We start from the raw sequence: 22,616 nt of genomic DNA, 5'->3' as shown, positions 1-22,616 counted from the left end.
AGAGCTGGTCCAGGCTGGGGAAAGATCATGACCATATGCCTGGACTGGCATCTGGCACAGCCAGCCTGCAAGCAGCTGAAAGCCTGGGTCAGCCGCTTATGCCCCCTCCACAGCCCAGCACTCCAGTGAGTGCAGGGGGGCCAGAGCAGACAGCGGTGACTGACAGTCACCAGTTCTCTGCTCACAAAGCACCGAGAACCGAGCGATCAGTGGTGTTTGATCGCTCAGTTCTCAGTCTTTGAGCTGACGGGGGACAGATGCAACATCTAGGCAAGTATGATTAAAAGAAAAAAAAAAAAAAAAAAAACACAAAAAGAACCACACACATATACTTCTCTGTTAAAAAAAAAGAAAAAAAAAGGGAAGGTAAACCTAGTCTTTTAAGAGTACCTGTTCTTTGCTACTTACAAGCCAAAGCAACATGTTCATTTTAATAATGGCCTCACCAGCAATACATACTCACCTACCCTTTATTCCTGCCACCAGAACAAAGAAAATAGCAAAGGTACGAATTAAAATACGACTCACTAGAAGCCAGGATAACAAGAGAGCTTCAGTTACACTTTTGGTCCAAACACCCCTGGAATCGAGAAAAGGGGATGAGAGGGCACAGAGTGGTATGGGTGCCAAAAGTCCAGTCCATGGAAGCTTGACTGTGGGGCGAGCGTGCAAACTGACAGAAAACTCACAGAGGGGCAGAACCATAGAAGGAGTCCCCATGTTGATGCAGACAGGATAGCAGCTGGCAGGAACACTGGAACTCATGAGAGGCTGAAAGTATGGTCGGAAATGGGCCATGTTCAGCAACCAAGGAAGCAGACAGTAGTCAAGGCAGATTTGTGGTCCAGAAGCAGGCCAAAGTCACACCAGAGGTGGTCATCAGATTTGAGCCATGGTCAGGGGCTAGCCAAGTCAGCAAAGACCAAGCAAACGAAGATGGGATCAGGATCAAGTCAAGTCACAGCAGGAAGTCACAGCAGAGACCAGGGGCAGGCCAAGCCAGCAACGGGTAAGCAGATCAAAGGAACAAATGTGGGTTTGGGTTCCTTAAGTTGGCCATCTGGCACCAAGACTGGGATTAGGCACGTGTCTGTGCGCCTGCAGGCCCATACATTTTTGCCATGTACCCCATGAATTAGCATTCTCTCACAAATGGGCATACACATGCAACCGGCTGGTAATAACCCCCACTCCAGACAGTCATGCAGGTAGGTTAAGTGGCTCCTGTCTAAATTGGCCATTGTATGTGTACGCATGAATGTGAGTTAGGGACCTTAGATTGTAAGCTCCTTGAGGGCAGGGACTGATGTGAATGTATATTAAATATGTAAAGCGCTGTGTTAATTGATGGCACGGTAAGAGTACCTGTAATAAATAAAATAAATAAAAAATCCCTTTCTTTAAGTTGGTGCATGCACAGGTTGTCAGATGGTGTCCCGATACCTTCCTCCCATGCAGACTACGCTGGTGCTTGGCAATTTGCCACTCAAACACTATCACCTGGGGCGGGGAGAAAATCCTTAGCCCTTTATAAGATTCAAGCTGTGACTTGGAGTTTAAACAGGTTTTCCACTCTTTTCTCCTACAGAGCAGTGAGGGAAGCAAGGACAGGTAGGTATTTGTGGCTAGTGGGCCAGCACTGGGAGAAGCAAAGGGGCACTTTAAGCAATCGTTGGCTAAGAGATTTCTCTCAATGTAAACCTTATTTTAATAGTTACTCATCAACGTTCTCATTCTATTTTTTTATGTGAATTTTCGAACAGTTGCTACAATCAAAACTATGTTAGAGGAAATAATTATTTGACTTGAAAACAAAGGAGTGACAAACCTCGCATTTCGCATCTGAAGATCTGCAGGCAGAATGACCCTGAGCCGAAAATCCATGTCCTTTAGTAAAAAAAAAAAAAAAAAAAAAGAGAAGCAGAGCAAACTTTTAGATAGAACATAGAGCACTGAAAGCGCATTCTGTATCTGTAAATAAAGAATGATAAATATAAGTACAAAAGGTGAAGTAAACATGCTATTCATAAATGTGTATGTATTAGAACATTTTATCATTGTGTACAATGCACAATGCATGAAGCTCAAGTACACAGGTAAGAGCTCTATCCACAATATACTATTCCTCTACTGAATGAGAAAGTAAAAAGGGGATAGAGCTTGTATTTTATATAAGATTTGCTAAAGAGCTAAAGTTTATTCATTCAACAAAACTTGGAAAAATATATGTCTCTACACATAAAGTCTACAAAAGTTTTTTTTTGTTTTTTTATTTCCTTTTTAATATAGTATACTGGCTTCAGGTGCCTGGACTTCCAGTTTACTGCTAAATTATCTACAGTTTATTAGAATCATGTGTATGGGCAGAAAGAAAAAAATGCCGCCGCTAGGGCGTCTGGCATTTTTTTTTTTTATGCCTCTGGAAGCAGCTCTAGGTTATGCACATTGTGTTGTTTACAGGCATATTTACAAGCAGTGTTCAGGGACATTAATTAAAAAAAAAAAAAAATACCCCAAACCTACGTTCAGAGGGGGGTTTTCCCAGATTAAGTTGGTACTCATACGCATCTAAATGCATTACATGCATAAACACATGTACAGCATACACATAAGCTCACAGCAATAGAGGCATTTTTTTCTGCCAACTTCTGGCAGCATATTTAGAGCATTTTTTCATGTCCGTGTGCAGGATGCCTAAATCCAGAGATCCCTTATGAACTCCAAAGTTCCAGAAAGTCCATTGCGCAAAAGAATAAAACTACTTATTAAAAAAAAATTGGAATGATGACATTAAAAGCAGGACGCCAATCAAAAACTTTGCCTTTGCCAGGCAACTCCTGGGGTGACTTCAGGGAATGCCTGTGTAATCTTCCTGTAATGTCAGATCCAAATCACATTAAAGTGCTTGTAAAGTCTGTTTATTTATTTTTTTTTTTTTTTTTGTAAAACCACTTCAATACCAGACACTTACACCCCCTTCCTGCCCAGGCCAATTTTCAGCTTTCAGCGCCGTCGCACTTTGAATGACAATGCTACACTGTACCCAAACAATTTTTTTATCATTTTGTTCCCGCAAATAGAGTTTACTTTTGGGGGTATTTGATCACTGCTGGGGTTTTTATTTTTAGCACAACAAATAAAAAAAAGCCTGCAATTGTTTTTTTTTGTTTCGGTTATAAAATTTTGTAAATAAGTATGTTTTCTCCTTCACTGAAGGGCACTAAGGAGGCTGCACTGATGGGCACTGATAAGGTGGCACTGATAGGTGGCATTGGTATGCAGCACTGATGGGCATTGATAGGCGGCACTGATGGGCACTCATAGGTGGTACTGATGGGCACTCATAGGCTGCACTGATGGGTGGCACTGATAGGTGGCATGGATGGGCAATGATAGGTGGCATGGATGGGCATTACTGATAGGGAGACATCTGGCTGGCATTGGTAATGGGCACTGACTGGCACCATTTGTGGGCAATGATTGGCATATTTTGGGCACTGTCATCCCTGGTGGCCATGGGTGGTATAACTGGTCATCCATCCGTTGTGTACCATCCCTGGTGGTCCTGGTGGCATCCCTGGTGGTCCAGTGTGGGCATCCGCAGGGGGGCTGCGCTGATAGTCAGGAGATCCGCCGATTGGCTCTCCTCTATTCGTGTCTGTCAGATGTGAGTGAGGAAAAGCTGATACATGGCTTTTCCTGTTTACACTGTGATCAGCCGTGATTGGACACGGCTGATCACGTGGTAAAGAGCCTCCGTCAAACTGACACGCTGCACCACTGATCGCAATGGGCGCACGTCGGCAGTTACCCTGAAAGAAGTCATATGAGTCAGGATAACTGAACCACCTCCCGGCCGTCATTTTGCTATAGGTTGGGCAGGAAGTGGTTAATAACAAACATCTTATACTTACCTCCTCTGTGCAGTTGGTTTTGCACAAAGCAACCTGGATCCTCCTCTTCTCTGGTCCCCCTTTGCTGCTCCTGGCCCCTCCCTCCTGTTGAGTGCCCCCACAGTAAGCAGCTTGCTATGGGGGCACCGAGCCGAGCTGCAGCTCTGCGTGTCCATTCAGACATGGAGCTGTGGTTGGGCCCTGCCCCCTTTCTCTCCTGATTAACAGCAGCGGGAGCCAATGGCGCCGCTGCTGTGTCTCAGCCAATCAGGAGGGAGAGTCCCGGCTGGCTGAAGGGAATCGTGGACATCGCTGGATAGATATGGGGTTGAGATAAGTATTAGGGGGCTGCTGCACACAGAAGGCTTTTTATCTTAACGCATAGAATGCATTAACATAAAAAACCTTCTGCCTTTACAACCACTTTAACCACTTGAGGTCCGGGCCATAGCCGAATGATGGCTACAGCGCGGACCTCAATCTCCGGGAGGCCGTCACGGGACGTCCTCCCCTGTGCACGCGCATCGCGCGCACCCTGCAGGGCGCGCGGTGTGCGCGCTGTGATCACCGAGTCACGGAGACTTGGATGATCACAGATCCGAGTAAGGGGCCTTACCATGTGATCAGCTGTCAGCCAATGACAGCTGATCACATGATGTAAACAAAAGCTCGGTGATCGGTTTTGTTTTCTCCTCACGCTGACAGCGTGAGAAGGAAAAAAAAAAGACGATCACCGGCTTATGTCAAATGGACATCGGTCCCGAAGAGGAAGGAGGCACAGATGCCTCATCTGTGCCTCCAAGTGCCATCAGTCATTGCCACCTGCCAGTGCCCAGCAGTGCCACCTATCAAATGCCCACAAGTGCCACCTATCAATGCCCACCAGTGCCGCCAATCAGTGCCCACCAGTGGTGCCAATCAGTGCCACCTAGCAGTGCTGCCATCAATCAGTGCCCAATCAGTGCCCAACACTGCCACCCATCAGTGCCCATCACCGCCACCCATCAGTGCCCATCACTGCCACCTTATCAGCGTACATCCACGAAGGAGAAAAATTACCTGTTTGCAAAATTTTATAACAAAATATAAAAAAATATAATTTTTTTTTTTTTTAATTCTGTCTTTTTCAATTTTTTTTAACAAAAACTAAAAACCGCAGAGGTGATCAAATACCATCAAAAGAAAGCTCTATTTGTGGGGAAAAAATGATAAAAATTTCATTTGGGTACCGTGTTGTATGACCGCGCAATTGTCATTCAAAGTGCGACGGCGCTAAAAGCTGAAAATTGGTCTGGACAGGAGGGGGGTTTAAGTGCCCAGTAAGCAAGTGGTTAATTAAGATTAGGATCTGACTTGGAGGCAACTTCCATTATTTAAAAGAGAAGTATGGGTTTGGGGGATTTTTCCTCCATTATACTTAATGCCGCATCGGTCTGATGCTGCATCTGTTCCCTGGCGCCTCTACACTGAGAACTGAGCGATCGAACATCGCCGTTGGCTCGGTTCTCACAGCTCCTCGAGCAGAGAGCTGCTGACTGTCAATCAGCAGCACTTCACTCTGCTCCTCCTCGCTCACTGAAGCGATGAGCAGCCATCTCAGACTTTCAGCAGCTCGCTAAGAGGCTGAGACGGGTGTCAGTCCAGGCACCTGGCGGACCCAGACTTTATTGTCGTGATGATGCAGTGCCTGGACTGATCACAGTGGCGTCAGCAGAGAGCGGACTTCAGCCCGCTCCCTGCTGAAAACGGGTCACAGGAGTGCAAAACGAATTGCACTCCTGTGACCCGTAGGATAAGTACAGCCAAATGGGCTTAGGCTGCACTTATTCTTTAAAGTCTATGGGCACAAATCGGATAGAAGTCGCCTTGAAGTAGTACAGGAACCTTTTCTAGTCAGAGCGACGTTAGTAATGCTAATTAGGACAGTTCTCGTTGACTAACATGTTATTTGACATGTCACACAACTTGGGGTCTCACAAGTCGGATCCCAAGTCGCGGCAGTGTGAACCAAGCCTTAAGGCCTCAAGCACACAGGACGTTTTGCAGGAGCAAAGAAAAGAGAAGCCTCTCCTCCAGGCAGCAGCATTTTGGCAGAAAAAAACTTGGTGAAAAAGTGTGTAGCCTGTTTAGGCGCGTCAATCGCTTCAGTGTTTAAGTAATTTCACTGTTTAAAATAATAATTACTCAGGCCATTAAAATGAATTAACGCTCAAGTGCTAAAGACATCCAGCGTTAATGCGCGTTTAGGGGTGTCTAGCGTCTTTTTCTGCCAAAATGCCACTGCTCCTGGATGCACTGGCAGTGGGGTTTTTTCTGATTCTAAACTCCTCCAAAAGCCTATGTGTAGATAGGCTAACATGCAGGGGCGATTACAGGCAGGAAAAATAAAAATAAGCCAGGTGCCCCTAGGAGTAGCTGAAAAAACATCCAGTGTGCATGAGGCCTAAAAGATAAAAATAATAAAACCAGTTTTTTCTCCAATATTCACTTTAAATCCAGAGATTTCCCCATAGTGCTTTTTTTCCTGCTGTTAGATGTCCTCAGTCTGATGGCCAGCATCATTCGACCCACTTCCTCTGAGCTTAGGTTGTCAAGGTCTCATCACAGCCTGTTACTGGTCAGTGAAAGGGAAGAAGTACAGGAGGGGAGTTCATCTCTATGTCACTCTGTATTCTCCTCCTATCAGCATGCTTCCCTTTGGCATCTCTTTAGAAGAATTTGTGATTGCTCTTCTGAGTGTACACCAATTCAAATCTTCTGGGAATGTCTGGCTCTTTCAGTTGGGCAGTAAAAAAGGACTGCTGAGCCATGGAGAGGACATGTCATGTCGGTGAGGTATCATCATCATCTCTGCTGCTGCACACTGCTGTCAATGTCACTGTGTCAATTTCATGTGTGTGTGTGTCTGCCTTTTCTAATTGTTTACTCTCCCGAGTTCTGTCCCTGAGCTTCTTACTTACTACAGGGCTCGACCAACCCCAGGCGCCAAGCTGCTAATTCTAGTTGCCAATGCGACCTGGCGCCTGGGCTACACTGTGGCAGGTGTCTTGTCCCCCATGTGCCGCCCCCCCCCCCCCCCCACGGACTTAAATGCCGCCCCGGGCAGTAACTGAGGCCTGCTGGAGCAGGATGCAGTGCTCGCTATGTTGACCAAGGACGTTGCCCTTACAATGCTGACCTTTGCTGAGGAACTGGCTCCTCTGGTGGCTGGGGCAGCGACAAGCAGTCACTGATGGCGCTGAGGGCTTCCTCTGCCTACTCTCACTACCCGCCCACCTCCGACATCTCCTTCCCAATTTGACAACTTGGAAGAGGTTGAAGGTGTTGCAGGCTTGATTTGGCACCCTTTCCTTAACAGTGAGAGGACGGGTAGTGTTTGGCAGCTGGTTGGAAGAGCTTCAGTTCCAATGGAAACCGTTTTCTCTTAAGCTTTTTTCAACCTCTTCAGTTTTGCACTCTCACCCAGTCATGCCACAGCCACACAGCCTAAGATGGCATGAGTCACTGAGATCACTGGATCTCATATCGTCCCACCTTCCTACACTGTCCTTCCCTAGTGAGCCGCTGCCCATTACATGGATATGGTGGCCGGGTAACGGACAGGCTGTGATGCTGCCTTTCCTCCTTGGGCCGGTGTCCTACTGGGGATGGTCCACATGCCTTCTACTGCGTTTGGTTTGTGGTTGGGAGCCAGAAGTGCTGTGCCTGCCTTTCCTCTCATGGCGATGCGCAAATTATACCACGCCACGCCCAGGACATGCAGTTCCGGGCGCCAGGCAGGCGTTTTTTTTTTTTTTTTTCTATTTAGCCCTGCTGCGGGCAAGCAGCTGTCTGGCACTTCCAGCTCCAACACATGCCAATCAGCAGGTCCTGGCCAATGATTCATGGCTGGGGCTCACCGACTGGCAGAGCAGATGACAGGAGAGAGATCTGTGTTGGTAAACTAACAGTGGGGATATGCCGTTTTTTGTGTCCCTGCAAAGCAGGAAATGAAAACCGTCATATTCCTTAATAAAAGCACACTACTAGGCACACAGTTAACCCTTTGATTGCCCCAGATGTTAACCCCTTCCTACCCAGTGTTAATACAGAAACAGTGTATATTATTATCACTGATCACTGTATTAGTGTCAATTGGGATGTCAGTGGCAATTAGTTCCCACTCAGTATCAGTTAGAAAATAAAGCTTTGTTGTTAGTTAACCACTTCAGCCCCGGAAGATTTAACCCCCTTCCTGACCACAGCACTTTTTACAATTTGACACTGCGTCGCTTTAACCACTTGACGACCGCGGGATGTCCTAGGACGTCCTGGGTTTGTGGGGGTATATCTAAATGATGCCTGCAGCTAGAGGCATCATTCAGATATTGCCGTTTTCAGCCGGCGATTCCCTACACCATAAGAATGATCATAGCGGCGGGTCAGCCGACTGATCGTTCTTACGGGCAGCGAGAGGGGACGTCCCGTCCCCCTCCGGTGCTTCTACTGACTCACCACTAAGATCGGTGAGTCTGAGAATGGATCCGCCAGCCCCATAGAGATTTCCGACGGACCAGGTGGTCGCCGGAGGCCAATGTTATGACGTCACGCCTGGCCTCTGCATTCAAAAAAAATGGTGCCGCCTCGGCTAGGAGGCTGTGTGAGGTGTTGCCGTAAACGTTAGAGCGAGAGCAATAATTCTAGCCCTAGACCTCTTCTGTAACTCAAAACATGTAACCAGTAAAAAATTTTAAAGCAACGCCTATGGGGATTTTTAAGTACCGAAGTTTGGCGCCATTCCACGAGCGTGTGCAATTTTGAAGCGTGACATGTTAGGTTTTTATTTACTCAGCGCAACTTCATCTTTCACATTATGCAAAAAAATTGGGCTAACTTTACTGTTTGTTTTTTTTGTGTTTTTTTTTAAGCATGAAACTGTTTTTTTTTTCCAAAAAAAACGTTTTTGAAAAATTGCTGCGCAAATAACATGCGAGATAAAAAGTTGCAATGACCGCCATTGTATTCTCTAGGGTCTCTGCTAAAAAAACATATATGATGTTCGGGGGTTCTGTGTAATTTTCTAGCAAAAAAATTAGAGGTCGACCGATATGGGTTTTCCTCTGGCCAATGCCGATATTTAGAAATCGCGGTAGCCGATGGCCGATATATATGATGCCGATATTTTTGGGCCGATATATTTGGCCGATTTTTTTTTCTTTTTTTTTTTTCCCTTCATCTCATAAAATCTAACAGTTAGACCCCTTTCACACTGGGGCGTTTTTCAGGCGCTTTTGGGCTAAAAATAGCACCTGTAAAGTGCCTGCAAAACGGCTCCCCTGCAGTCTCAGTTTGATATCCTGTGTGCTTTCACACTGAGGCGATGCGCTGGCAGGATGTTAAAAAAAAAAAAAAGTCCTGCATGCGGCATCTTTGGAGCGGTGTATACCGCTCCTCCACCACTCCTGCCCATTGAAATGTATGCACACCGCTGTTGAAGCGCTTGCAAAGCGTTTCGGCATCGGCGCTTCAGGGGCACATTTAACCCCTTCCTCAGCCGCTAGCTGGGTTATAAGCGTCCAGCTAGCAGCCGAATAGTGCCGCTAAAATGACGGTAAAGCGCCGCTAAAACTAACAGCGTTTTACCGTCAACGCATGCCCGCTCCAGTTTGAAAGCAACCTTAAGTAATAAGTGATACAGAAAGTTTTTTACATTTAAACAAAACAAACCTCCAATCAGTTCACTTGTATGTATAATTTAGATAACAAAAAAAAAAAAACTATATCGTAAATATTAAATACACAAAAACAGGTAATCAAAACTTTTGGACGAAAAGTTTTTAAAAAAATTTTTTGATGATTTTTTTTAATTCATTAGTGTATTTTTTAAAAAAAAAAATTGCGTTTGAAAGACCGCTGCGCAAATACCGTGTGACATAAAATATTGCAATATTGCAACAACTGCTAATTTATTCCCTAGGGTCTCTGCTAAATATATATATATATATATATATATATATATATATATATATATATATATATATATATATATATATATATATATATATATATATATATATATATATATATATATATATATATATATATATATATAATATGTTTAGGGGTTCTAAGTGATTTTCTAGCAGAAAATACGGGATTTTTACCTGTAAGCAACAAGTGTCAGAAAAGATTTAGTCTTTAAATGGTTACACTGAGAACTCCTCTACATGAAGTTCAGCTCATTGATAAAAGAACCAAGAAGAGATACAATGTTTCTTCTTATCAGATTTGGCAAGCTGCCCAGAGGAGGAAAGAAGTCTCTTCAGAGAAAACTTCAGGTAACTTGCATTGACTTCTATTACAGAAGTCATTTGCAAGTCATGGTGAAGTTATAATCGGCCTTTTTTATCAGCACAATCGGCCGATGCCAATTAAGTAAAAAAAGCCAAATAAATATCGGCCAATATATCGGTCGACCTCTAAAAAAAAAAAAGATTATTTTTACAAGTAGGAGCGAAGTGTCAGAATTGGCCGGGTTGGTAAGTGGTTAACTGACAATTGCGCGGTCGTAAATAGAGCTTTCTTTTGGCGGTATCTGATTACCACTACGGTTTAAATTTTTTGCGCTATAAACAAAAAAGTCCAAATAGGCCAATATATATTTTTCTACATATTTTTGGAAAAAAAAAAATAATGCAATAAGCGTATATTGATTGGTTTGTGCAAAAGTTATAGTGTCTACAAACTATGGGAAAGATTTTATGGCATTTTTATTTATTTTTATTTTTACTAGTAATGGCGGTGATCTGCGACATATCGATCGGACACTTTTGACACTTTTTTGGGACCACTGGCATTCATACAGCAATCAGTGCAATAAAAATGCACTGATTACTGTGTAAATGTCACTGGCAGGGAAGGGGTTAACACTAGGGGGCGATCAAGGGGTTAATTGTGTATTCCCTCAGTGTGTTCTAATTGTGGGGGGGGGATAGAGTTGACTAGGAGAGGAGACATATCGTTTTTCATACTTAGTAGGAACAAAGGATTTGACTCCTCTCCTCTGACAGTCCAGGGATTTGTGTTTTTACACGCACAAATCCCCGTGCTGGCGCTCGTGCACGCGATCACGAGTGGCCAGCGGCAATCGTGATTTTTGCCCTAATATCTACCTTAAATCACATTACAAACAAGTACAATATGCAATTAGCAGTATACTGAAATTTGCACTTAAAACTGTAATTTTGTAACTTTTGGAGATGGCAGTAGAAACTTGGCTGTGCTAGTAAATTTTGGGTGTCCTGTCAGCAAATTTTAATGTGGTAAGTTGGCAACACTGCTAGCCACATAGAGAGGCCCAAACTCCAAGGAGCACCTTCAGGCTTTCTAGTGACATAAAATTACGCAATCTAAAATCAATCACATTTTTGGAGGCCCTAGAGCACCAGGACATCAGAAAAACCCACAAAATGACCACATTTTTAAGAATAAAAACCCCAAGCTATGGCAAGTCTTTCAAAGACATTTTTTGCCACAAATTTTTGGAAAATGCAGAAAAAAAATGATGTCAGTTTTATATTTCTCACACACAGCATAGCCATACTAAGAATTTTACCCCAAAACATATTCTGCTACTCCTCCAGAGTATTTGGATACCATATGTGTGAGTGCAAAGGTAACACTGCATTGGTGTGGCAGTGATCAGAAACTCTTTTGCTGGTTGCAGTGGCTCTGGTGACGCTGTACTGATGTAGCGAAGATCAGGGCCATTGTTGCTGGCTGCACTGGTCTGGTGACATTGTCACTGGTGTGGCAGCCATCAGGAACAATGCGACTGGCTGTACCATTAGGCCTCATTCACAGGGGTGCATCAATGCGTATCCCATGCAGGGACCATGTTTACCTGCATGGGAATGCACAGGTGTTCTGTGCATCCCTGTGCAGGCAGTCACATTTAGGTCTATTGAGATGCAGCAGCTGCACAGACACAGCCACTGCTCCCAATCTGCCTTAGTTTGGGCCTTGCATCCACACATATGTCACATTGGGAGCAGTGGCTTTGTCTGTGCGGCCACTGTGTCCCAATAGACATAAATTGAACTGCCTGCATGTGGATGCATAGAACACCTGTGCATCCCTGTTTGGGTAAACATGGCTCATGCACGGGGTACACATTCATATGTGCAATGTGAATGAGGCCTTGTGGTGACACTGGAATTTGTGTGGTAGTGTTCAGAGACACTGTGACTGGCTGCACAGGTGTGCACAGGGCTCATTTACACTTGTGATTGAGCGGTAGTAAAACCTCACGGTCAAGCTTTTTACTGCCCCTCAACTATTACCCCTTTAGCTAGACAGGTAGCGACCGGGGTGTACACATGCCATGGCAGGAATTATACCCCCTGTTGTGCTTGGCAGACATTACTGCTTGCTGAGCGTAATCCATTCAAGTGATTGGAGCCTTGCTGTAACTGCATTGCAACCACACACATGGTTAAAAAAAACTGTTTAATGTTCTCTGAAGAGTAATCTAAAATGAGGATCCTCTCAACTCTAAACTGGTAACCTGTAAAAGTTTTTTAAGCGTCGCCTATGGAGATTCTTAAGTACTGCAGTTTGGCACCATTCCACGAGCTTGCGCAATTTTAAAGTGTGACATGTTTGCTATCCTTTTACTTGGCGTAACATCATCTTTTACATTTTACAAAAACATTTGGATAAATATTGTGTTTTGTTGTTTTTCAATTCATGAAAGTGTTTTTTTGCAAAAAGAAATAATCATGTTTGCAAAATTGCTGCGCAAATACTGTGTGACATAAAACATTGCAACAACCGCCATTTTATTCCCTATGGTAAATAAATATATATACTATAGTGATGTTATACTGTACTGCTCTGATCAATGATCAAAAACACTGTTTGCTGCAATGACACCATACGGACACTGCACTGCTCTAATGACGGTGTTCAGTGTCAGATCATTGTTGCTCAGCACTGCACTACACGCACTCTCCTCTCAGAGCCAAAAGCTGGGAAAAGAGAGACTTAACAGGCTGCAGCATTGCAGTCTGTGTTATCATTGTGATTGGCCACAGCAATCAGATGGTACAGGGCCAATCACAGCAGCCCTGTACCCTTGAGCAGGACTCCGCCTTACTGATAACGAAACGCGTAAGGCGGAGTCACGCTCACACGTCATGCCTGGAAGAGCCGGCTGGAACGCATGGTGGGACGCACGCTCGGATTCGTTTCCCGATCCCATCCTTTGCACCCAGCCGTGGTTGTAATGCTTTTTAACTTTTAAACCCTGAATAAACTGGACGTACTTCACTATGCAAGCCCCCTGTCTATTTCTTTGCGGGAGGAGGATCTAGCAGTACGGAGGTGGATAGTAGTGGAGGTACCCGGACCTGGATCAGCAGATGGGGACCCTCACCACCAGTGTAACAGAAGGAACTCACGGAGCAGTAAAGCCTAAAAGGGACATCCATCACAGGCAGTCATCCAGAGACACCCACTCCTCTGCCCAATACCCCCTAGGGGGTGACGGATTCTGGTGAGTGGTGGAGCACTTGGAGTCACCAGCTTCTACATGCACGGAAGTCACCTTTTACCACCCCTTGGGCATTTTTAAATGCATGTTAACCGATCCTGACGTTCTTAATATTCTTGTCTATAAAAATTAAGACATTCTAACCCTGCCTGGGTCCATCACAGGGACTTTTTTCATAGATGTGTATCCATATTCGTTACTTTTTATTTGAGTGTTAATGGTTTGGATTCCTATTTTTATGAATTTTTTATATATGAATTTATTATATATGAATTTATTATATATGAATTTTGAGACTGTATCATAGAGGTTTAATACACTTTGGTTTCACTTTATGCACAGTGCACTTTAGTCACCATATATATTAGGGATATGTGGTAACCTTACACTGAGACTGATAGCCCCCAAATAGTGGGTTTTGTCACGGACCCCAACAATTTTATAGGAGACTACTTAATAATTTTCAAAAGTTTTGGTTTGATATGGTTTGATATGATTTGATATGTTGTAAATGTGAAGTTTTGCAATGGAGGTGGAGCAAGTTTAAACCAAACCCATATATTGTAATATTCACTTACGCAATACAGAGGAATGGCACGTTCACTTTAAGGGATTGCACATTATATAAAACAATTTTTTTCACTAATTTTATTAATTTTGGCACAAGCGTAGGGGTACGTTCACCTAAGGGATACACATTTAGCCCTTTTCTTTTCTTTTTATATATTTATTTATATTTTTTGTGATCTTTAATTAACATCTAATGTTAACAGGGCAGCGCCAATTCCCCAGATCTCTCCTTTAAATGGGGGAAATGCCTTGGCTGCTTATGATTGGCCAGTACAGGTGGCAGCTTCCTGGTGGGCTTGTGCCTGAATTTGCCTGAGCTCATCCCTTATGAGCAGCTGTTTTTTCTTTGCAATTGTTGTACAATTATAGCACCTAGTGGTACTGTATATGAAATAGATCCAAAAAAGGCAGCCACATAAGAGAAATGTATTATTAGAGTATAGATACACACTTTAATGTGTCATTAACCACCTCAGCTTCGAAAGGTTTTACCTCCTTTATGACCAGGCCATTTTTTGCTATTTAGCACTGTTCTAGTTTAACTGGTAATTTTGCGGTCATGCAACACTGTACCCAAACACAAAGAGTTTTCTTTTGGTGGTATTTGATCACCACTGGGGTTTTTATTTTTTATTAGATATAATAATATTTTTTACTTTCTGTTACAAAACATATCCAATAAAAAAAAAAAATCAAATGTCTTCACAAATTTTGGCCAAAATGTATTCTGCTACATGGTTTTGGTAAAAAAAAAAAAAAAAAAAAAAAAAATCTAATAAGGGTATATTGATTGGTTTGCGTGAAAGTTAAAGAGTCTACAAACTATGGTATATATACACTGGATTTTTTTTTTTTTTTAAATTATACTACTAATGGCGGTGATCAGCAACTTGGGACTGTGATAGTGCGGGGGGCAGTATGACACTAACTGCCACTTTGTAGGAACTGGCTAACTGACATCACCAGTGACACTAATTTAGTGATAATATTATACGCTGTCACTGTGCTAACAACACTGGCTGATAAGTGATTAAAGTGATACTAAAGTCTCGTTTTTTTTTCCATTAGAAAATAACAAATATGTTATACTTACCTGCCCTGTGCAGTGGTTTTGCACAGAGCAGCCCAGATCTTCCTCTTCTTGGGTCCCAATTCTGCGCTTCTGGCCCCTCCCTCTTGCCAAGTGTCCCCACAGCAAGCAGCTTGCTATGGGGGACACCCGAGCCAAGCCACTGCTCTCTGTGTCCATTCGGACACGGAGCTGCGGCCCCAGCCCGTCCCTTCTCTCTCCTCATCGGCTCACTGACAGCTGCGGAAGTAAATGGCGCTTTGCTGCTGTCTCAGCCAATCAGGAGGGAGAGTCCCGGCCAGCTAAGTCTCTCATGCAACATCGCTGGATCGAGATGGGGCTCGGGTATTAGGGGGGGCTGCTGAACACAGAAGCTTTTTTATCTTAATGCATAGAATGCATTAAGATTAAAAAGGTTCTACCTTTACAACCACTTTAACATCTCAGGTAATCAAGAGGTCAAATATGTGCCTAACAAGTGTTAATTGTGTAATGTGTGCTGCTTTTTACTAAAGATCTCTTTGCTTCTTATCCCTGCTAGTTCCCTCTGTACAAAGCAAACCCCCCTGCTGTTTACAATTACCGCGGGGGAGGCGCTTCCTAAACCTGCAAACAGGCAGTACCAGTATATCGCTGTGCCTTTATGGGCCGCCTGTCCCGGCGGGTGGTCTGGAAATGGTTAAAGGAGACGTAGGGGCAAAATTCTTTTAGCCCTACTTCACCTGTGGTTCCAGGAATGCACTTAGTTTTGCCCACCTCTGACCCGTATGCAGCCGTCAACAGGCTAAAGTCCACTGTCAGCTGATGTCATTTAGCTATTCCAGACTCTGAAAAGATTTTAAACGACTTTAAAAGTAGTTGTAAAGTCACAAGGTTTTTCATCTTAATGCATTCTATGCATTACACACGGAACTGCGGCTCAGCTGCCCCCACAGCAAGCTGCCTGCTGTGGGGGCACTCAACAGGAGGGAAGGGCCAGGAGCACCGAAGAGGGACCCTAGAAGAGGAGGATCTGGGCTGCCCTGTGCAAAACCAACTGCAAAGAGCAGGTAAGTATAACATGTTTGTTATTTTTATAGAAAACAAAAAGAGACTTTACAATCACTTTAATGTCAGGATCCACCCAGAAGCCTGGACCTAGGGTTGTCGCCTTTTCTTCAAGCCAAACCCGAACACTTTCGCAGCCTGGGACACCTCTGGGTGCACCAAGAGTAGTAATGTGGTGCGCATAGCATGCCGCAGGGAACAGTGAATGTAGCCAAATTGCTATTGCTGACATCATCACCCCGCATCCCAGTGATGCCAAAGCTGCCCCCAGACAGCCACCCGCAGCTCCCAGGCGGCAACAGATTTGTGTGCGACTATCTTGGTTACTTGGGGAGCCACACCCTGGCCTGCATAATGTGTCCGGGTTTCAGTCCGCCTGTAACCCGGATACATGATTCAAAACCCAAACTGTCCAGGTGAATCCCGGACAGGTGGCAACCCTACCTGGACCTGGCAGCCAGCTCAGCTCTTAGCGTGCTGCTGGGAGACTGAGCCAGCCGCTCCCACCACCTCCACTGCCCAGCACTCCAGTGAGCACTGGAGGGGCAGAGGAGAGAATAGAGCTGCACAATTAATCGTTAAAAAATTGTGATCTCGATTCAACCCCCCTGACGATCTCTATTGCAGAGTTTGCAGATTCTTTCATATAACAAGTGGAGAGACTTATCTGCTCACTCAGCTGTCAAAAGAAAATATCTGGGCAGTCTGCCAAGTTTTTAACATGAAACATTGTAACTAACTCTTCCTTCTTAGATCAAAGAACCAAACTTCTGTGTGTAAAGAAAAATCCAGGCAGTCTGCCAAGTTTTTGGAAGTTTAACCACTTAAAGCAGAGGTTCACACTAAAATTGAACCTCCGCTTTTTGGAACCCTCCCCCTCTCCGGTGTCACATTTGGCACCTTTCAGGGGGGAGGGGGTGCAGATACCTGTCTAATACAGGTATTTGCACCCACTTCCAGGCGTAGACTCCCACGGGAGTCTACACCACTTCCCGTCCCCCTGTGCTGTCTGCTGGGAAACACAGGGACCGTTCTGATTGCGCAGCGTGACTCGCGCATGCTCAGTAGGGAACCGGAAAGTGAAGCCGCAAGGCTTCATTTCCTGATTCCCTTACAGAAGATGGCGGCGGCAGCACCCGAGAGCCGAGCGACAGTTCGGCCTCGGGTGCCGACATCACTGGACCCTGAGACAGGTGAGTGTCCTTATTTTAAAAAGTCAGCAGCTGCAGTATTTGTAGATGCTGACATTTAAAAAAAAATTTGCGGGACTCCTTTAAAGTCTAAATCTTTTTCTGACACTTGTTTCTTAAGTTAAAATCAATCATTTTTGCTAGAAAATTACTTGGAACCCCCAAACATTATATATATTTTAGCAGAGACCCTAGGGACTAAAATGTCCATTGCTGCAATATTTTATGTCACACTGTATTTGCCCAGCGGTCTTTCAAACACTTTTTTGGGGGAAAAAATACACTTCAATGAATAAAAAAAAAACGAAACAGTAAAGTTAGCCAAATTTTTTTTTTTTTAATGTGAAAGATGATGTTAGGCCGCAAGAATCCTGATCTATCTTCTAAGCAAAAAAAATAGTGATTCTCATTTTAGCCAGAATCATGCAGCTCTAGCAGAGAATCGGTGGCTGACAGTCATCGGCTCTCTGTTTACTGAAGACCAATAACTAAATGATCAGCAGTGAGTGGGCGGTGGTCTACACCTGTTTTGATTGGCTGGTGCAGGATGACATCACTCCCACACATGCACAGGAGTGTAGCCATCCAATCACAGGCAGTGTGTCAGAATGTACATTGAGCGGAGTGTACATAACTGAACTTCGTGTACATTCTGTTACATGGTTGCAAACTTCAGTAAATTCACATGCAGACTGCATGTCTGTAATGGACAAACACACGTGATAATCATGGATTTTACAAACTGGGAATTTACTGACATTTGACAACCCTGTTCTGCAGAGAATAGCAAACAGGAAGGTAAGTGGATTTCATCGCATGTGTATTGTACAATATAGAGCCTCGTCTTCATTTTTTTGCCTTCTATTTCACTTTAGGGTTTGCACAAGCTTTATTTAAAATGTAGTAAAGACAGTCTCCAGTTACAAAAGCAAACAATAGGTGAGTGTCTGTATTATATATAATACAATACCTGGGCACTGATGAATCCATCATACACCCGGCCGGGCAGGTCCTGAGGGATGAATAGCGGACACTGGCTCAGCATTGTCGGTCCGCTGGCAGCAGGGGATGGGGGGAGGGGAAGATACATCCACACAGGTACACAACAATACTTCAGGAAGTAGCGTGTCTACACACTACAGCAGGCACGTGACCCGCCAACCAATCACAGCGCGCCTTTCACAGACATCCCTCCCAATCCCAGCGCGGCTGCTCTCATTCAGAAATCGTGTTGTGTTTCCCGCCAGGCGCTGCGGAAGGAGAGACGTTCTATAATAGGTGTGACATGTGTTGTTCTAATAGCGGGCGGGAGAGGATACAAGGTCATAGATTCCTAGTGTCACACTTACAGCCTGGTCATGATATGACAGCTCCCTTCTTATCACAGCTTTCCTCCACCACAGATGGGAGAGCTGAATACATAGACTGCCCATACACCAGTCATATCCAGCAAGGTGAATGGAAGAAAACGAGGGGATTCCCTCATCAGCACATTGGATGTACATGTAATGTAAGGTTACCACTTTTTCTTCAAGCCAAACCCCAAACCTTTAGCGGCACACAGTATTTTTTTTTTCTGTTTTAGTATACACCAGGGGTCTCAAACTCAAATTACCTGAGGGTAGGGTTGCCACCTTTTCTTCAAGTCAAACCCGAACACTTTAGCGGCGCACAGCAATTTTTTTTTTATAGTAAAAACTATACATATATTTTGCTATTAAAGTGGGGTTCCACCCAAAAAAAAAAACTACATGAAAAATCCTAAAAAAAAAGACTCAACATAGCCAGACACTGGAAATCTGACAACCTCCTGACAGTAGCCCAAGTCATGGACTTAGTAGCCCTTCACTACAGCTACGAGATCACAACAGCTACGTACACTGGCCAGGCGACGAAAATACACAGGAACTGGCAACCATGGACTAACTGGACTGCACACTGCGCAACCCACATACCTAAACAATGACACATAGATCTTCTTCTTGACCAAGCATTACCTTTACATAAACAAGAGAAACAAGATGTATGCAACAGCTAGTATTAACTAGCACACATTTATCAATGAAAATTCATACTAAACAGGGCCTCTTCACTCCTGTGGCACTAAAGCTCCCATTTGGGGTGCGACATTAGTGAATAGGACCAAATTATACAATTACGCGTTATATTTAGATAACTCTAGAATTTATAATGAATATAGGTTTAATAAACGTTACAACCAACCCAGGTTAGTGGATAGTAACCTGTATTGAATTCATACGTTGTACCGTTTACCTTGTATTGACTAACCACAACGTCGTTGCACGACGTACAATGTCCAATTGTACAATGTATTTTGTTTGAAAAATCCCAAAAAATATGGAAATAAAAAAAAATCCTAAAAAAAAAAATACAAAAAAAATTTGGATATTTTTTTTTTTTTACTTACCTCTAAATGCCTGTTGCTAGGGGGTCCCTTATAGTCTGCCTCTTCCAGTACCTGGGCTGGTGACATCACTTCCCCCTTGGCACAGGAAGGGCTCAGCTCTGCTCCCTCCCTCCTGTCAATCATCTGGGACCCATTACAGGTCCCAGGTGACTGAGCGGCCAATCACGGCGCGCGGCGCCGCTCGCGCATGTGCAGTGGGTGCCAGGCTGTGAAGCCACAGCCCGACGCCCACAGTTGCAATGCCAGCGCCGCTGAACGGAGAGGGAGATGAGCGGGGCTTCGATCCCCCACATCGCTAGACCCTGGGACAGGTAAGTGTCCAATTAAAAGTCAGCAGCTGCAGTATTTGTAGCTGCTGACTTTTGTTTATTTTTTTTTTTTTTTGACTGGACCTCGGGTGGAACTCCTCTTTAAATAACATTTCTAATCATATGAAGTTAATAACTAGAGTCCCCCTTTACGTCAGAGTCCACAGAGTTCCCTTTTACTGTAAGGGGGACTCTGCAGACTCTGATGTAAGGGAGAACTCTGGGGACTCTGATATAAGTGATGCTCTGGGAACCCTGATCTAAGGGGGAACACTGAGAACTCTGATGTACGGAGAGGACTCTGATCTAAGGGGAAACACTGAGAACTCTGATGTACGGAGAGGACTCTTATGTAAGGGGGAACACTGTGGCCTCTGGTGTAAAGGGGAACTCTGATGTAAGGGGTGCTCTGAGAACTCTGATATACGGAGAGGACTCTGATGTAAGGGGGAACACTGAGAACTCTGATGTACGGAGAGGACTCTTATGTAAGAGGGAACACTGTGGCCTCTGGTGTAAAGGGGAACTCTGATGTAAGGGGTGCTCTGAGAACCCTGATTTACCTTAGTGTACTGTGGGCCGGTACCCCTGGTATACACTATAGGATTGTAACAGACCTGGGACACCTTTGGGCTTTCCATAGAGAATAGTAATGTGAGGCACATAGTGCCCCCTCACCCTTCTATCAAGCCCTGCTCCAAGCTACTTTCCTGTCCGAATAATGTGTCCAGGTTTCAGGCGAACTTAAACCCGGACACATGATTCAAAACCCGGACTGTCCGGGTGAATCCCGGACAGGTGGCAACCCTATGTAGATGGGGGAATCTTTCCGCTGTGCTATTGTATTACTTCCCCGCCATCAGAACATTGATCAGCACCGCTGGCCAAAGCTGCTATTAGAAATCACAGGGCCCTGTACAGCCTACCTCACAGGACCCCCTCCCCCAAAAAAAGAATATCAAATGATATCTTCACTAAAATGCCCCAGCATGCTATGCTCATGTGATACCTCACAGAAGAAGACCCATTTATGTACATAGAGCACATGTAAACAAGCCCTTATTTTATTTATTTTTTTGTAATTGTTTTAGGATTACATTTTTTTTTTTTTACATTTTATTTTTAGAATTGTATTATCTATTTATTTACCATTTTTATAACTGCCCTGTTGGGGGTTTACGTGAAATATTAAGGGTCCAAACAGACCCCTGATGTCTCACGTTTGAGACAAAGAAATAAGAGAATAAAGATTCCCCAGTCCCTTTTTCTGCGGCCTCGGCTGCACTGGACCATACATGAATGGGAAGCGCTCGGTGCTGAACTTCTTCCTGTTCATTTACAAACTAAAACATATTACACACAGTTTACTATGCGTAACCACTTGCCCACCGCGCTATAGCCAAATGATGGCTACAGCACGGATGGCAAGTTCTGAGAGGCCGTCATATGAGGGCCTCCCGTGATCGCTCCCGCATTGGGGCAGAGACGGTGCGCTTTGTGTGACACTGCAGATCACAGAATGAGGTAAAGAGCCAATCAGCTGCTCTTTACCACGTGATCAGCTGTGTCTGATCACAGATGTAAATAGAAGCCGGTTATCGGCACTCCTTTCCTCATGCTAACAGCATAAGGAGAGGAGAGCCGATAACCGGCTTCTCTAAAAGGGACATGTATGCTGATAATCAGGGCCCTGATTATCAGTGCAGTCCAAACTGTGCCCATCGGTGCCGCCTCATCAGTGTCACCTATCAGTGCAGCCTCATCAGTGCAGCCTCATCAACACACATCAGTGAAGGAGAAAAATTACCTGTTTCCAAAATATTATATCAAGCTATAAAAAAGTTTTTGTTTTTTTTTCAAAATTTTTAGTCTTTATTTGTTTACTTAATAAAAGAATAAAAAACCTAGTGGTGATTAAATACCACCAAAAGAAAGCTGTATTTGTGTGAAAAAAAATGATAAAAATTTTGTTTGGGTACAGTGCGCAATTGTCATTCAAAGTGTGAGAGCACTGAAAGCTGAAAGTTGGCCTGGTCAGGAAGGGGGTAAAAGTGCCCAGTAGGCAAGTGGTTACAGTGTTACTAAACCCTACATTAAAATAACAGTGGTGCAGTGGTTTTGCACAGAGCAGCCTGGATCCTCCTCTTCTTGGGTCCCTCACCGGCGTTTCTGACCTCTCCCTCTTGCCGGGTGCCCCCACAGCAAGCAGCTTGCTATAGGGTCACATGATTCACATGAGAAGTACAGCCAAACAATCATTATCTGTACTTTTCCTTTAAGTTATGAATGAACACAGTAGTGATCCAGACTAGAGGTCGACCGATATGGGTTTTTCTCTGGCCGATGCCGATATTTAGAAATAGTGGTGGCCGATGGCCGATATGTGATGCCGATTTTTTTTTTCTTTTTTTTTTTTTTCCTTCATCTCATAAAATTTAACAGTTAGACCCCTTTCACACTGGGGCGTTTTTCTGGCGCTTTTGGGCTAAAAATAGCGCCTGTAAAGTGCCTGTAAAACGGCTCCCCTGCAGTCTCAGTGTGAAAGCAAGCGATGCGCTGGCAGGATGTTAAAAAAAAGT

General features: G+C 44.2%; 1 protein-coding gene across 3 annotated transcripts in view; it reads right to left on the bottom strand.

Moving 5' to 3' along the window:
* The window catches only part of FANCL (FA complementation group L), a 235,619-nt gene extending 217,155 nt beyond the window's left edge, over window positions 1-18,464 (bottom strand). Inside the window, exons 1-2 of one of the 3 annotated variants that reach the window (XR_012243984.1) lie at window positions 18,272-18,464; window positions 1,829-1,887 (exon numbers count right to left, since the gene is read on the bottom strand). Coding sequence is in view for 2 of the 3 variants with exons in the window: in XM_073628117.1 (XP_073484218.1) it covers window positions 1,829-1,887; window positions 18,272-18,391 (179 nt within the window). In the remaining variant the exon portion in view is untranslated. The remainder of the gene's footprint in view (window positions 1-1,828; window positions 1,888-18,271) is intronic. The other 2 variants (XM_073628117.1, XM_073628116.1) reach the window with 2 other exon arrangements.
* Between the last annotated feature and the right edge of the window lie 4,152 nt (window positions 18,465-22,616).

This window comes from Aquarana catesbeiana, linkage group LG04, assembly GCF_042186555.1.
Source record: "Aquarana catesbeiana isolate 2022-GZ linkage group LG04, ASM4218655v1, whole genome shotgun sequence".
NCBI classification, from domain to species: Eukaryota; Metazoa; Chordata; class Amphibia; order Anura; family Ranidae; genus Aquarana; species Aquarana catesbeiana.
The sequence above is the reverse complement of the archived record's forward strand: the minus strand, read 5'-3'. Positions and strand labels throughout refer to the sequence as shown.